The sequence below is a fragment of the Malaya genurostris genome, chromosome 3 (assembly GCF_030247185.1).
Source record: "Malaya genurostris strain Urasoe2022 chromosome 3, Malgen_1.1, whole genome shotgun sequence".
Classification (NCBI taxonomy): Eukaryota; Metazoa; Arthropoda; class Insecta; order Diptera; family Culicidae; genus Malaya; species Malaya genurostris.
In genome coordinates, this window is record NC_080572.1 from 73,093,283 (window position 1) to 73,111,252 (window position 17,970).

General features: G+C 35.8%; 1 protein-coding gene across 9 annotated transcripts in view; it reads right to left on the reverse strand.

The window, feature by feature from the left end:
* LOC131438535 (retinol dehydrogenase 14) overlaps positions 1 to 17,970 on the reverse strand; it is a 145,970-nt gene that overhangs the window by 19,297 nt on the left and 108,703 nt on the right. For 7 of the 9 annotated variants that reach the window (XM_058608628.1, XM_058608633.1, XM_058608630.1 and 4 more), the window contains 2 exons: positions 1,948 to 2,093; positions 1,734 to 1,872 (listed from right to left, as the gene is read on the reverse strand). In XM_058608628.1, the coding sequence (XP_058464611.1) occupies positions 1,734 to 1,872; positions 1,948 to 2,093 (285 nt within the window). Of the gene's footprint in view, positions 1 to 491; positions 1,292 to 1,733; positions 1,873 to 1,947; positions 2,094 to 14,191; positions 14,212 to 17,970 lie in introns of those variants that run through there. The other 2 variants (XM_058608636.1, XM_058608629.1) reach the window with 2 other exon arrangements.

The following is a 17,970-nucleotide window of genomic DNA, read 5'->3' on the forward strand; positions in this document are numbered from 1 at the left end:
GAACTGACAATCATTAAATCACAAAGTACATCTGTTAATCAACTGAGCAACAGAAATAAACTGGCTGGGTTTGTAATAAATTACGTCATATGTGGGATTAGATCACTAGTAAAATTCATTTTTTGTGTGTTGTGGTCAAAGCCTAAAAAGTCGACACGCTGCTATCGAATTTATCCGCATCTAACAACGGATCCAGAATTACTGAAGTAATTGTGTTTAAAATTCTTTACTATATTATTCTCGTTGATGCTAAAACAAAAAAGTCAAATATAGAGTTATTTATGAAAATATGAGTAGTATGAGAAAGGCATAATTTCACCACCAGGTGAATTAAAACAGATTTTTCAATACAATGTTTTTATCGAACTTGTGTATTATTTTCCCTCAATACTGGGCTTCATGAAAGTGAATTGCGGTATTAGCAATATGATGCAATACAAATAGGCAAAACATAATGGTATTGTGATAAAAATGAATGTATGATTGAAGTGTTCCGTTTGCATAACCTAGAAAAGAGAAATATTACGTTTATTGAGAATTTCTATCAGTTATCCTACGAATCGAACTCATATCTTCGGATCTTTCTCCGTCAGCTTAACAATTCTAACCGATTCCTCCCACAGCTTTTTGGCTTTCTCCATGTCGCAGATTCCAGTCGACAATCCCGCTTCTTTGCAGTCTCTAAAATACTTTCCGCTGACGTCCGTTACTTCCGGTGAACAAGCCAAATAAAGACTGGTTTGGGCACCTTCGGCGTTAGTCTTGAAGAATGCTCTGAAGATGGCCATCGGAATAGTCAGTGGGAACGGCACATTGCGCCAGATGCCAGAATCGATCATTCCCGGATGCAAGCAATTGGCCGTCACATTGGTTCCCTCTAAGCGGCGGCTCAGCTCGCGAGTAAACATGATGTTAGCTGACTTGGACACGTAGTAAAGATAAGCGGGCAGACTGTTGACCGGATTCAGGTTGTTCAAATCGACCGAAGCGAACCGGTACAGTTCCGAAGCTACGACCACTATGCGACTTGGTGCGGAACGTCTCAACAAGTCGATTAACAGATGCGTTAGTAGAAATGGTCCATAGTGATTCGTAGCCATGGTAAACTCGATACCATCTATACTTTTAGTTTTCTTGAAAGTCTCCGCAAAGCCGGCATTATGAATTAACACGTCGAGTTTGGATTCCGTTTCAAGCACCTCGGTAGCAAACTCACGAATCGACGCTTGTGAGCTCAGGTCAAGTTTCTTCACGAAAACAGCTTCGTTTCCGCTCTCTTGTGCGATCTCGTCTGTGGAGAAATAGGGAAACGTGTGGAGTTTTCCGCAGTAAAAGTGTAGTTAGTGCTACTGGAGAATCTGCGCTTGTAAATGACCAGTGCATACTTTGAGGTGCTGTACAAGTATTTCGTGTAATTGACTTCCACATATCACCAGTCGTTACACTACCCTCACCAAGATCTTGGAAATTTGCAAATATTCACATAGTTCAAAATATTTAATAGCATATTGCTACTCATGCATGGAACGGTGGTGATACAATTCTGTACCATTTTTACAACGTTATTCAAATATTTTGGATTAGATGAGATACCAAACAAAAAACATTCGCATAATTGAATGCATGAAAATGCACCAAACCTGGAACTAATAACTACTACTAACTTATTAACACAAACCAAAAACATCTTTTACTAAGATAACGTATCACCCAACCTAAGTAAGCTTACTTACCACGAGCTACCCTGGCCGTTGCCATGTTCCGGCAAGCCATGATGATGCGGGCACCACGTTTTGCCAAGTCCCGGGCAGTTTCCTTGCCAATGCCCGAATTGGCTCCGGTGATGATGACCGTTTTGCCTTCCATATTGCGCTGGAAACAAACAACAAAAGATCGACATTACGAATGAGCCGAAATTTGAAGCGCTACTGTAGTGTTTATACTTACACTGGAGGTGATTTTTCCACACGTTAGATAGAGATAGTATTTGAACGACGAAACGAATATCACGAGAACAGTAACTACGTATGCGACTATACTGACAGGACTATCCCAATCGATCACTGACATTGCACAGAGTAAGAGGTGTTGATCTGTAAAACATACCAAGAGTACAATATTAGTGAACACACGTAGAACAAAAGATTAAGGAATTGAAAAACATTCCTTACACGGTTGGATTCCTGAATTCTTGAATGATTTATTTTTTTCCATTTATATAGGGGAGAGTGTTCGTTTACCGGCACCCTTTTATTTTAAGCTTATAGCTTCTGCACATTATGTGGATATGTATACATCAATGAAAAGCTTAAGATCCTAGCAAACAACTGATTAAGTAACTAAGTTGATTTATTTGATTGGGACTTTATTATCAATTTAGTAAAGTGATAAATTTTGGCAATTTCAAAAAGGTGTTCGGTTACCGGCATCCCTAGAAATTTTGCTAAAAATGGAAAAATATGAACAAATACTGCAATTATTCAAAGAAAAAACCGAATTTATCTTTTCGGAGGCGTTTTGGACAAAAGTCTTCATTGCCTTATGGTGACTTAGCCTTGGCTCTCTTTGCCTATGATTTGGATGGTGGTGCCTTCGATATTGATTTGGTCGGTCTTCCACCGGCTTCGCGGCATTGAATACGTTACTGTAGTCGAATGACATTTATCAGTGCATTAAAGTTCATTTTCCTCGACTTTGAAGACTTGTTTGAAGTCGCCATGGCTAACAGAACCAGAGAACCAAAGATTTTACTTATATGACGGATGTTTTGAAGCTGTCAATTTGTCCACGTGTTGCATATCATCAGATATGCCAGTTAGTACAATTAGTTTAGCTAACAAAAACAAAAAGATCGTACTAATTTCGAAAAGTCTGTGAATTCTAACGAATGTCGACAAATAATCGAATTTTCGAAAGTATGTTAAAAGTCTTCAGACAAAATAAGGATTTGCAGGTTAACTACAAAATTTGATAATTTACTGCAAAATTTGCAGATTTGGCATCTCTGCATATCACTGATAATTTTTCACGATTTGTCAAAAAAAAAGTGAACTAAACACTTTGGTAACCGAAATCGGTAGACATTTTGAAAATTACTTCAAAAAACTTTGGTTGCGAAAATTTTGATAGCATCTGGTATTAAATCACGAAACCTATCGATTTCACTTCATAAATATTCAATCCACTCACCTTTTTGATTGATGCTCTACAATTTATGATACTAAAAAAAACGTAAAAAAAATTGTATTGATTTTCACGTAATTAAAATTTGTTTTGAGCGCAGCAAAAAGTACGAGCGTTTGTTTGCTATGGTAATCGGCACAAAAAGAACGTGCTGCTATTACACACACAAGGCATTTGTCGGAATGACGCTATATGCTTTCTGACAAAAGTTATAGTGGGTGCGGCAATCGAACACCTTCCCCTATTTATTAGTTCATTTGTTATATATTTATCTATTTACTTATTTATTTGTTTATTTATTATTGCTTTTTTTAATTTTGTTTGTTTGTTTACTACTTCATTTATTAACTTATTTATTTATTTATTTATTCATTTATTTATTTTTACTTATTTTTATAAACTTATGTCTTTATTTATATATTGATCTATTTCGATTATTTGTTAATTTATTTATTTACTTATTTATTTATATATTGTTTTATTTATTTTTAAATACATACTTTTATTCACTAACCAAATTTTTATTTTATATTCGATTATCAATCCGTGTGTAAATTTATTTTATTATGTTTTAGCTTGATTTTCTTATATATATATATATATATATATATATATATATATATATATATATATATATATATATATATATATATATATATATATATATATATATATATATATATATATATATATTTATTTGTTCATTCATACAATCATTGATTTATTTATTAATTATAAAAATCGATAATAATCAATTGTTTTATTCGTTTATTTGTTCATTTATTTATTTACCTATTTGTTCATACATTTATTTATTTATTAATAATCTATTCATTTATTTGTTTACTAATTCATTTATTTATTAGATTATTTGTTTATTCAGGTCTATTTATATTTATTTAATTATTGAACTATTTGATTATATATTTATTTATTTTGCATTTTTTGGAATTCAACACCTATTTATTTTTTTATTTGATTATTCATGACCAAATTTTAATTTTTTAGTTCATTTTCAATCCGTTTGTAAATTTATTTAATCATATTTTAGCTTATTGATTTTCTTATTTGAATATTTATTTAATCATTTATTAATTCATATAATCATTAATTAATTTATTTATTTAACAATCTATACATTTATCTGTCTACTAATATATTTCTTTATTAAATTATTTGTTTAATCATTTCTTCACTTACTAAATAATATATGCATTCATCTATTTGTTCATTTATTTATTAATTTATTCAATAATATATTTCCAATTATTTATTTAATTACTGATCTAGTTTACTGATTCACCTATTTATTTTTTTATTCATCAACAAATTTATTATTTATTATATTTTCTTTACCCGTTTGTTATATATTTATATATATATATATATATATATATATATATATATATATATATATATATATATATATATATATATATATATATATATATATATATATTGATTTATTTACTTATTCATTTATTTACTTTTTGTTAGAATAAATATTTATTGAAATATACGTGGAACTAAAATTATTAAAATTTAAATTGGGTGTTCAACCACGAGTGGTGACTTTTCAGCCCTGTTATATACATGATTTGGTTATTACCGTGAAGACATCATTTGCTTCCGCAATTCTGAGATTTTTGTGTAGGGAAAATTCTAAACCTACTTGTATTGTGTATTAGGGAAAAGCAACTTATATACTAACTTACTATCTAATACAGAGAGCGAGTCGATTCAATTGAAGATTGCATAGATTTTTGTCGGAATTTGCTTATAATATTATGTGACATTACATCTAATGGTTCTATATTTGTGAGTCTGTGTAACTCATTTGTACTAAATCAGGGAGGACGCTGCAAAATCATTTTCAGCATTTTATTCCGAATCCTTAGAAGCGTCTTCTTCCTGGTGGAAGAACAACTTGAAAAAATTGGTAAAGCATGACAGATCGAAAAATTTGGTAATAAATTAATACTGTATTCTTAAGACAGAGCTTAGAATTTCTGTTTATAAAAGAGCATAAACATTTAATACATTTATAACACTTCAATGTGATCCTTGAAAGTGAGTTTTTTGTCATACGTTAAACCTAAGTATTTAGCTTGATCAGACCATGTCAATTTCAAGCCATTCAATTTGAGAATGTGATTATTGTTTGGTTTAAGAAAATAAGCTCTGGGCTTATGAGGAAAGATAATTAATTGCGTTTTTGCTGCATTTGGTTTAATTTTCCATTTTGACAGATAATCACTGAAAATATTTAAGCTTCTTTGTAGGCGACTGTAGATCACTCTTAGATTTCTACCTGTGGCTAACAGACTTGTGTCTTCACAGAATAGCGATTTTTGACAACCAAACACTTGATGAGAAACTAGCTTTTAAAAAAAGATAATGCTTGTCAAAATTCGATGATTATTTTCGAAAAGTTTGAACCGATGAGAAAAGTGCAGTTAGTTGATTACGCCATTTATACCATTATATTTCCGAAACTGAAAGTGACAGCCTTCGCACTTGATCAATGGCCCAATAGTAACTTTCAAACAAGCATTTTCCGACATCTACTCATCAAACCCGTTCCGAAATTGTGAGGATTTTCAAGGAATATCAATAAACCGGAAGTCGTCATCTTGGAATTCAGAACAACCTCAAACATCGTTTTCCGACATCTGCTCATCAATTCCGTTCCGAAAACGTCCATATTTTAAGGGTTTTCAAGGAATATCAATAAACCGGAAGTCGTCATCTTGGAATTCAGAACCACCTCAAACATCGTTTTCCGACATCTACTCATCAAACCCGTTGCAAAAATACCCATATTGTATTAGGTGTACAACTTTGCTTCCGCCGTTTTTTTTTCCAAAATTTAAAGCTTTATTGCGAAAAAGTGCTTACAGATGTATTATTCAAAGTATTGTCCGTCTCCCATCTTTCCGGAAATTTTCGGATCCCGGCTCGAAAAAAGGAGTCCTTTTTTGAAGCTATCCATGAAGCAATCCATTTTTCCAACTCTTCGAAGGATTGAAAACGTTGATCTGCCAGGCCGTGTGCCATCGAACGGAATAGGTGGAAGTCAGAAAGGGCGACATCTGGGGAATACGACGGGTGGGGCAAGACTTCCCGTTTCAGCGTTTCCAGGTACTTTTTGACCACTTTTGCGACGTGAGGCCGAGCATTGTCGTGTTGGAGGATGACTTTGCCATGTCGCTCTTGATACTGTGGCCGCTTTTCTTTAAGCGCGCGACTAAGGCGCATCAGTTGCGTTCGGTAGCGATCTCCTGTGATGGTTTCACTCGGTTTTAAGAGCTCGTAGTAAATTGTTATTCATCTTTGAAGGTTTTTTCTCTTCCACCATCATATTTGTCTTCGACATCGAAATCACCATTTTTAAAACGTTGAAACCACTCCCGACACGTTCTTTTATTCAGCATCACCGTAAGTTTCTGAAAGCATTCGATGCGCTTCAGCTGCATTTTTTCGAATTGTAATAGAAAGGTAAAACTTTCCGCAAATGGCGAGAATTGGGCACTTAAACGGACATTTTCGAGCGTGTATAATACGAAAACAAGAACAACTGTCACTTAAACGGCGATGACAATTCGTTAGACACTGTACACACTCACTTTAAAGGCATTATCATCTATGTATTTTGACCAGCCTCAGCCGGTACAGCCACCTATCGGAAAACGGCGGAAGCAAAGTTGTACAGCTTATAGTAATGGAATCTGGGAACCAGGATAACCGAAATTAGTTTGTTTGTGTCGTCTACTGATAATGACTATCGAATGGAGTAATTTTTGGGTCAGTTTTTTCTTCGTTTTTTGTTTCGCTCTTCTATCAGGAATCAGAACAAATTGGCTCAAATGGCACGTTCCCCTTGATATTTGGAGATTTGTGCCTTGGTAAGCGCTTCTAAGTGATGGTATCAAAGTTTTTACACACATTATCCTATAGGGACCGTGCACGATAACAAGTAGCGCCATTAGTGGCGAATAGGCGAAAAAACTCTACCATAGCGGTTACCATATGTTCACGCTGAATAAAATAGTCAAAAACCTGTTTTAATACAACATAGTGATGTAATGATCCTTTTCTCACATCAATCATATTCTCATATTTATTACTGTGGTATACTATAGAAAAAATTTCTCTCCGATTCTTAAAATAAACCAAAGAGATTGTTTTTGCATTAACTAGTATAGCCTACAGAATGAAACAGTTCTCTGACATCGATGAGAAAACGAAGTGAGTTCCACTATTGTAGGTATTTCGGGCACTAGAACCTGAGAACGTATAATCGAAGTTGGTTCGTATGGCCATCAACTAACATGATTTTAATTGCAACCGAAAAATATGCCTAATTCTCGGTAGGAGCATAAGATCTTTCATTTGAACCTGAGATCAGTGTTGGTGATTGCCGAAAATTTGACAGAATCGCAATTATCAACTTCCAGTATAGAATCGGATCGCGAAACGAGAATAAGCGACCGTTTGTTGCTTCATAGAAGATCCCCACAGCAGCGTGCTAACCTTTGATTCTCAGAAATGTCATCGAGAGAAATTCGCTCTTGCACTGGTGTCGATTCTATGTTAAATGAGCCATGCCGGGTTTTTGTTGTCGCGATGATTTCCAACTCTCTTTGATGGCACTGATTCAATCGTTGAAGAGTTGCCAGTTCTTTGATACGATAAAAGCCATCCTTGCCTAAGATTAAGACTACCGGACTAAGTGTAAAAGTAAGTGAGATCATTTTTTGAGTGTATGACTATTATCTGCTATCGTTATTCGAAAACCGGGAATACTTTCGAGGCCAATTAAGAAAACTTTTTACTTTTTTCGTTTCTACTTTTCAAGTGACGGTACACAATTTTAACACACTTTGCAACCTATCATCCCGGAACCGAAAGTCGGATCCGGATGAAATTCTAGATTTCCGTGTAGAACCATGAGACCTTTCATTTGAATCTAAGTTGGTTAATATCGTTAAGTCATTTTCGAGAAACACACACACAGATACATTGCTCAGCTCGACGAACTGAGTGGAATGGCATATGACACTTCTTCAATTTTTTCTAGCCGATTTTCAAGTGATTGTATAACCTTTCTATATGAAAAAAAGGCAAAACAGTTCAGCGTTCCAATAAAATGATTATTTGTTGTTAGTTTCGTGACTCGTATTTTCAACGTCAAACTGGCTACTCGTGAGTTTGCTAGCATTTTTACGATTGCAATTTATTTTCTTCCTCCATTTTAAGAGTATGGACCATCCTGCGAATTATTTGAACTTTTAGTTAAAATTTGACAGTCGGGCAGTTATTTTTTATCGGGTAGTTAAATTTATCTAAAACTGCGGCCCATTTCAAAGTTCGACGGATGGAAAGTTATTTGGGTCTATTTTGCTCTGAAAATAAAGTAATAGCAAGTGGTGTAATAATTGCAATTCAGTGAAAGTAAGAATAACTTCGAGATAAACTTACTTCATTTAAAATATATTTAAACTTTTTGGGGTATTTTCTATGAGTGAAAGTATAAAAAGAAATTACACAGAAGCAATTTTTACTAAAGGTCTGAAATTAGAATGTTTTAGCAAGATATTTTTCAGTGATTCCAGTCAAGTTGAATAAAAAATCATTGATTGTGCTGCGAATATCGTTTGAGTGTTTGAGTTTGAGTGAATATGACAAATATTATACATAAATCCAACTGCAATGACAGAAAATGAAATGGCCGTATTTAAATACAGAATGAATAATTCGACTCAAAATTTAATAGTCAGTCGATGTTGAACAATCGTTCGCACCACACGCGAATAGTTCCTGGGTTTGGAAAAAATTCCGCAGAGAAAATACGCTAGAAAGTACTTTCAAACTCAGTTAACAAGTTTTGCTATGGTAGCATTATTTTTTCCTCTCGCCGCCTCGTGCGCTGTCGTCGCCGGGCCACTAAACCACGCCCTCGTGCACAATCCCTATAATTCCGAAAACGGAAGCCGGAAATACATGAAATTCAGAAGTTTTGCATGGGTCCATAAAATCATTCATTTGAATCAAAGTTTGTTGGAATCGGTTTCGCCATCTCTGATGAAAGCAAGTAAGCGATTTTAAACTGGAATTTTTGCACTAATCACCTTATAATTCCGGAACCGGAAGTCGGATAGAGATTAAATTCAGAAGTTTAGTGAAAAACTATTAAACTATTCATTTGAATCTTGTGAAGTTTGTGAAAATCGGTCACGCTATCTCTGAGAATATTTAGAACACATATTTTGTTTTATTGCACATTTTATCCCATAACTCCGAAACCGGAAGTCAGATCCAAACAAAATTCAGGAGGACCTTTCACTTGAATCTAAGTTTGTGAAAATCGGTTCAGCCATCTTCGAGAAAAGTTAGTGCAAAAAAAAACGTTACATACACACATACGCTCATACACACACAATCATTTTGCGTACTCGACGAACTGAGTCGAATGGTATATGACACACGGCTCTTCGGGCTTAGGTTCAATAGTCAGTTTTCATAGTGATTGCATAACCTTTCTATATGAGAACTTGGTCAACTAAGCACGTTTTTTTCTAATCTGTTGATTTTATTCTTCGTAAGATTATAATAACGTTTTAAAACAAATTTGAAGAATGTGCGTCATTACAAATCAAACAGATACAACATCATAGCATTATATGCCGTTGTGGAACTTGACCTTCTCAACAAACTTTAGAAACGATTTTAAAGCAAAAAACTACATCACTAGTGCTACGATTGCTATTCACATTTTACGAGGTCCACATTAAACAGTTTCGATGAACCAACTTGAGATAAGTCTGAAGGACTGATCAAGTAGCATTTGGATGATTCTCACTCATAGGGTGTCCCAAAATGTCTAAGTACGATTCTGATGCACCTTTGTTGCTTTTAGGGGACGTGTCAACAGGGTCAACAGCTAATGATTAGTGTGTGTGTGTGTGTTATTGTTTACATTCCATTCTGTGAATCTGCCCGCTTGTGAGGCGAAATTGCGTCATTATTTCGCCGTACGTGTCTTGTTTATTTATCTCTTTCTTATTTTTTTCTTTTATTATTCGACTCAATTTGATATTCGTCAATCCCGCATGTACATACAAAAAAAACTAATCTTGAGACGAGGTAAATGAGATTGAAATATGGGTACGTTTGGTAGTGAGAACGCAATGTTATTGGCAATAACATTTTCCATAATTAGTGTATATACTTATTGCCTTTCGTATGTTCTTTTATTTGAAAAAATAAAACCAAGATGCTAAAAATGTGAACCCGATTCAAATCGGTACTGCCAATCTTGTATGGCAAGAATCCGACAGAAACTGAACCGTTAATAACCGTTAGGCGAAATTCTCTGTCAGAAACCGTGGTTGCATTGTTGGCTGACAGGCATACCCGATCAGATGCACATAACAAAATCATAACACAAATATATCAACAATTGATATGTATAACAATTTGTGTTATTTTGAGATAAATAACAAATGGAAACAGTTGAAAGTTAAAACTTATGATAACAATGTAATCAGTTCGTATTCACATCTCATCCAAGTCAGTCGATAAAACAAAACCGCTTACGTTCAGGACAAAAGAAACCAAGTACAGTATTGTGTAGTGTACAATAGAACGACCTCGAAATGAGTGAACCAAACGAACAAAAGCTACCGTCGACACGAAAGAATACAATTGTTGTTGACTTCAGACAGTGCAAAATTCGACCTTCGATAGGAGAACTTGAAGGTTTGCTTAAGGAGCAAATGCATCTTGACATTAAACGTGTGCATTTAGTTCAATGCAATAAGACCAATAATGTTGTTTATATCCAGTTCTATAAAGAGTTGGATGCAATTCAATTCGCTAAAGACAATAATAATGTGCACTATGTGGAGCATGAGAATATCAAGTACAACATTCCAGTATATATGGAGGATAGTGCTATAGAAGTGCGTGTGCATGATCTTCCCTCAAGCGTCATCGATCCTTATATTCGCAAAACTATGTCCCAATACGGAGAGATTCTCTCTATCGAAAAAGAAAAGTGGAAGAATTTTTTCCCCGGTATTCTAAATGGCGTACGTTTGTTACGCATGCGCTTGAGGAGGCCTATACCTTTTTATGTGACATTCGGTCAAGATACAAGAATCCCGTGCAAATCACTTGTTACCTATGACAATCAGATGGCCACATGTCAATATTGCCGAAAATCTGTTCACTGTGGTAAGCATCTACAGCAACTAGCAACGGAATCAACAACAATACCACCGATGCGGCAATGAATGACGAAACGAACCGCGAACAAACTGCCCCTCGCAGGAGGAAAATGGAAGCTCCTATCCCCCTAGAAATCGAGATCCAATTCAAAAAATTGTATCTAAAAACACAGCTAAATCGGCCACGTAAAGCTTGTATGCAACTAGGCCTAAATAAAATATCTTTTAAATAAAACTAGACTAATAACTCAGCAAGATTTAGGCCTTACCTTTGGTATTTGATTGCATTGCAACTCACCAAAAATAGAATAACTAGAATCAGGGGACAGGCATAGCGTGATGTCTGCGTTAAATCTATTCCGAAATGATTCAAAATTCAAAAAAGTTTTAAAACCTGCTTCACGATCCACATTTAATTTATTCGAAGGAATTCCATAGTAGAATCTATTTACGACTTTGAGAGTTTCTCTGATGAATGCGCTTTAATTTTTATCGTGAATGTATGGATAAAAATATTAAAACAATTTGCCTTAACATATTCGATGTCTTTCATACAGCCCAAAATTTCATGGCCGCCATTTTGATGTTCTACTCTAGCATTTATTGACATCAAATAAACCTCAAAATACAAATAGGAGGATTTATGATCGGCTTTCATGTTTCATTCCCAGAACACACAAGTTTTGACGACCAAAATGACGATGAATCACAAAAAATATGTTTGTAAATCATGCAAGCTCTTGCAAAAAGCGCATTTATTTTATGGCAAATAGTTGTAATCTTTTTATCCATATATTCACTATAAAATGAAAGCGCATTCATTAGAGAAAACCTCAAAGTCGTAAATAGATTCTACTATGGAATTCCTCCGAATAAATTAAATGTGGATCGTGAAACAGGTTTCAAAACTTTCTTGAATTTTGAATCATTTCGGAATAGATTTAACGCAGCTTCATTCAGATTCCTGCTGTTTATAAACGAAACGAAAAATTATTCATTGACGGAGTTTGTAGTTTCAATACAAGATTTAAGATAAAACACTCAAGATTTCTACAAGTATTTATTAAAATTCAAAATGTTACTTGGGTTAATTTTACTGAAAAATAAAATAATATGTGGTCGTCTTCACGGTCCTTTTTAAAAAATTGTGGGGCGAATATTTTTGAGCTCGCCTCGGGTGCCAGAATCGCTCACTACGACTCTGGTCTCATGGTCTGCAAACTAGAGAAAATCACTAGCCAATATAAAGAGGTAGCTGATGAACAAAGTATTCCTGAAATTGACGTTTTCATACTGAGCACCCTATCGCCGGAACCAGGGGTTCGATCCGAATGAAAATTGGAATATTCTTATGGCATCTTAAGAACTTCCATCTTTGAGAAAAGCTAGTGACATTATTTTAACATTTCTGGTGCCTTATTTTCACATTTTTTTTATTCATATCACCCTGTAATTCCGGAACCAGAAGTTGGATCCAAATGAAATTCCGGAACTTTGGGACCATAAGACCTTTTATTTGAATCTAAGTTTGTGAAAATCGGTTCAACCGTCTTTGAGGAAATTAAGTGACATTAATTTCACACTTATGGTGCGTATCATCAATTAATTCCGGAACCAGAATTGGATCCAAATGATATTCAGATACTTGTTATGAGACCATAAGGCCTATCATTTGAATATAAGTTCGAGAAAATCATTATTTTCACATTTTTGGTGCATGTCACCCTGTAATTCCGGAACCGGAAGTTGGTTCCAAATGAAATTTCGGAACTTTGTATGGGACCACAAGACCTTTTATTTGAATCCTAGTTTGTGAAAATCGGTTTAGCCATCACAGAGAAAAGTGAGTGACATTATTTTAACATTCTTAATGCATTATCTCCACATTTTTGGTGCATATCATCCTGTAATACCAGAACCGCAAGTTGGATCCAAATAATATTCCGGAACTTTTTATGGGACCATTAAACCTTTAATTTAAAAATTAGTTGGTAAAACTCGGTTCAACCATCTTGGAGAAAATTGAGTGACATTAATTTAGCATTTTTGGTGCATATCATTCTGGAACCGAGATCCGAATCCAAATGATATTCAGAAACTTTGTATGGGACTATGAGACCTTTCATTTGAATCTAAGTTTGTTAAAATCGGTTCTGCCATCTCCGATTAAAATGAGTGACAATATATGTCACACACACATACACTCACACAGACATTTACTCAGCTCGTCGAGCTGAGTCGAATGGTATATGACATTCGGCCCTCCGGGCCTGGGTACAAAAGTCGGTTTTTGCAGTTTGTATAGCCTTTTTTATGTGAGAAAAGCAAAAATCGGTAGAAAAGGCAATGGTTGGGTTAAGCAATTCGTGAACGTGGAATGTTTTCGAATGCATTCGTAACAAAAGAGAAGATGACAGCAGATGTTTACGTTTGGGGATGCTTGCTTTCTGCGTTCACTCGATCTGTAGTAGCAGTTTTATAGAGAACAGAACAATGATATAAGCATATGATTTGTTCAAAAACTAAGCTCGTACTGTTATTTTCAAATCGTGCTTAGAATTACTGGGACACCCTATACGCTTAGAGTTCTTGCGCCTGTTTTTCTATCGAACAATCTCGAATAAATTGAACGACCATAAACCTTATACAAACTATAACCAATAACTTGAGAACCATTCCACATACCCTCCGTATTAGAACCTGTATGAGGTGTTTAGCTGTTCTACAACAATATTTATATTATGTTTATTACTCTCAAATAGGATATTTAACCTTACGTCAATGAACACAATACAGAATCGGACTGCTCTTCACAACCGGTAGTGGCATCACTAAAGCTTCTCAATTACCCCGAACGGGTGATTGATTTAAGTTGCCAACACATTGATCAAGGGTGGCGGCAGCATCAGACACGACACTTCGGTCAAGGTTATTTTTTGCCGTAATGAGGCTTTTCGCGTCTCGACTCTAAGCCTGTTCGTCAACAATGGAAACTGGTGTTTTAGTAAGTTAAACATTTTAGCGTCCAGTTGCTGAGTGGAAAAAATTACCATCGGTTAAACACTGATTGCACGCAATTACCGATGGATATATTTCACACCCAACATGAGTTTGGGGGCTCGCATGTGGTGGAGGGAAGTTGATTTGATTGCATGCATATTTGATACGGTCATTTAACGAAGATTTTGCCGATACAGTACTTCTAGCATACATTTGGTTTGTTTGCTGGTTGATCGTTTGTATATGTTTAAGGAACTAGCGACCATCATTTGTAATGTTTACACTCGAGGCGAACTACCCGAATGAAAAATAACTATAGATCTAAGCTGAACCGAATTGAAAAACTTTTTTTTAATCCACCTAGTGGTGTGATGGTTTCTCATATTACTTATGTTTTCAAAAATATCACTAGAAAATTCTGACAAGAAATTCTTTTTCAAACTTGAAAAAAATAAAAAACCTTCTTTGGGTGTGAACTGGCCTAACCTTTTCAATTTGTAAACAGTTATGTCAAGTTGATAAGAATTTTTCTTTATTTTTCATCGTCGCACTAAATGATTAAACTCACTTTACCCTATAGTTCTGAAATCGGAAGTCGGACCAGGATGAAATTGAACAGTAACCTATGAGACTATAGCAATTTCGTACTAGTAGTCCCAAAGTACTTTTATATATTCACTAACTAACCAGATTTTTCAACTAGATTATTTTAAGGAGTGTATCGAAAATAAGCTATCCACATACATTTGTATTGTACGCATGTATTTGTGATGGTTTTTTATGCTCAGATCACAGCATGCTATGCGTTTGGCTGTCAGCTATCGTTTGTTTACTTGTTTGTGCGGTTGAAATTCTGCGTTTTCAAAATGTCGCGTATTGAAAAAGGTAGTGAAAATTAAGGTTCTGGACAAATGGCTAAGTGAGAAGGGTATAACTATGCGAAAATTGACGAAGTGGTTTGGAATTCATCATGCCAGTGTTAAAACCATCATTAATAAGTTTGGGAAACACTATTCTTTGGGTGAGCTACCAGGAAGAGGCAGAAAACCCGGTTCTTCCAATCCGAAACTGGACCAGAAAGTGGTATCTCTAATCATGAATAACAAATCAATGTCAATACGTGATTTTGCCAAAAAAGCAGGAACGAGTGTCGAAATGATCCAGCGTATCAAGAGGCGAAATCACCTACAACAAGCAGAAAATCTCGAAACAAAGTGTAGAACAGAAGAAGCGAGCAACAACAAGGGCCCAGGAATTGCATTCGTGTCTTTTGCAGTATCCAGATTCATGCGTGTTGATGGACGATGAGACTTATGTAAAGGAGGACTCAAAAACCCTTTCATGTCCACAATACTTCACTGTCGTCGTTAGGGAAGATGGAGCGATGCGGAAAGATCGATTCAAGTGGAGAAATTCGGTCGAAAGGTACTGGTATGGCAAGCAATATGTTCATGTGGTTTGAAGTCAATCATTTTTTACACTACCGGAACTACAAATGTAGAAATCTATCGATCTGAGTGTCTCCAGAAGAGATTGTTGCCTTTATATAAGAAGCATAGTACACCTCCACTGTTTTGGCCGAATTTAGCGTCGGCTCACTATGCCAAAACCACTCCCAATTGGCTTGGGGAATTTCGTTGATAAAAATATCAATCCACCAAACTGCCCTCAGCTTCGACCCATCGAACGTCACTGGGCAATCGTGAAGAGGGTCTTCAAGAAGACTGGTAAGGCAGCTGGGAACATGAAGAAGTTCAAAAAAAAAATTGGGCTCAAGCGTCCAAAAAATGCGATACAACACTTGTCCGGAACTTGATGAAGAGCGTTCGATCAAAAGTTCGAAAATTCGTGAAGGAATAACTTAAATTACATCCGGTTTTCATTATGCTCAAGTTTAACCGCTTACAATAAAGGATCAATTTTTAGTTTGAATAAAATATCGTTTTTTATCATAATTTGAAAGAAAATTTTGTGGATAGCTTATTTTCGATACACTCCTTGGTAGTAAGGTTTATAAAACTGTACACCTCGCTTCTCTATCGCCTGTGAAGAAATACTCATGAAATTGAAAATTTTCACTAATTCCACTGTAATACCGGAACCGAATGTCGGATCTGGATAAACTTTTCGAGAAATTTTTCAAGAATGTTAAGACCTTTCATTTGCTTCTTAGTTTGTGAAAATCGGTTGAGAAATTCCCAACAAAATTGAGTGCGCATTTTTCATAAATTTGTTAATATTTCCTTGTAATTCCGGAACCGGAAATCTGATCTGAATGAAATTCAAGAAAGTAATCTCTGAGAAAATTGAGTGACATTATTTGTCACATACACATATATCAAGTGTACAACTTTGCTTCCGCCGTTTTTTTCCAAAGTTAAAAGCTTCATTGCGAAAAAGTGCTTACAGATGTATTATTCAAAGTATTGTCCGTCGCTAGGACAACTTTCTCCCATCTTTCCGGCAATTTTCGGATCCCGGCTCGAAAAAAGGAGCCCTCTTTTGACGCTATCCATGAAGCAATCCATCTATCCAACTCTTCGAAGGATTGAAAATGTTTATCTGTCAGGCCGTGTGCCATCGAACGGAACAGGTGGAAGTCAGAAGGGGCGACATCTGGGGAATACGGCGGGTGGGGCAAGACTTCCCATTTCAGCGTTTCCAGGTACTTTTTGACCACTTTTGCGACGTGTGGCCGAGCATTGTCGTGTTGAAGGATAAATTTGTCATGTCGCTCTTGATATTGTGGCCGCTTTTCTTTTAGCGCGCGACTAAGGCGCATCAGTTGCGTTCGGTAGCGATCTCCTGTGATGGTTTCACCCGGTTTTAAGAGCTCGTAGTAAATCACACCGAGCTGATCCCACCAAAATACAAATCAACACCTTAGCTCCGTGAATATTCGGTTTTGCCATCGACGAAGTAGCATGCCCGGGCTTTCCCCATGATTTTCTGCGTTTAGGATTATCGTATCGAACCACCGGTTACGATTCGATGTAAAAACTCCTTACGATTTTGTCTTTGAAGCAATTGCTCACATACAAATAGACGGCGCTCGATGTCCCTAGGTTTCAACTCGTATGGCACCCAGTTCCCTTCTTTCTGAATCATACCCAGGGCCTTGAGACGTTTTGAAATGGCTTGCTGACTACCAACGATTCGGCAAGCTCTTCTTGGGTTTGGCACGAATCTTCATCAAGCAATGCTTCTAGTTGTTCATCTTTGAAGGTTTTTTCTCTTCCACCACCATGTTTGTCTTCGACATCGAAATCACCATTTTTAAAACGTCGAAACCACTCCCGACACGTTCTTTTACTGAGAGCAGCATCACCGAAAGTTTCTGAGAGCATTCGATGCGCTTCAGCTGGATTTTTTCGAATTGTAACCGAAAAGTAAAACTTCCCGGGGGGTAAATAAACGATATAATAATAATAATAAAACTTCCCGCAAATGGCGAGAATTGGGCACATAAACAGACATTTTCGAGCGTGAATAATACGAAAACAAGAACAACTATCACTGAAACGGCGATGACAATTCGTTAGGCACTGTACACACT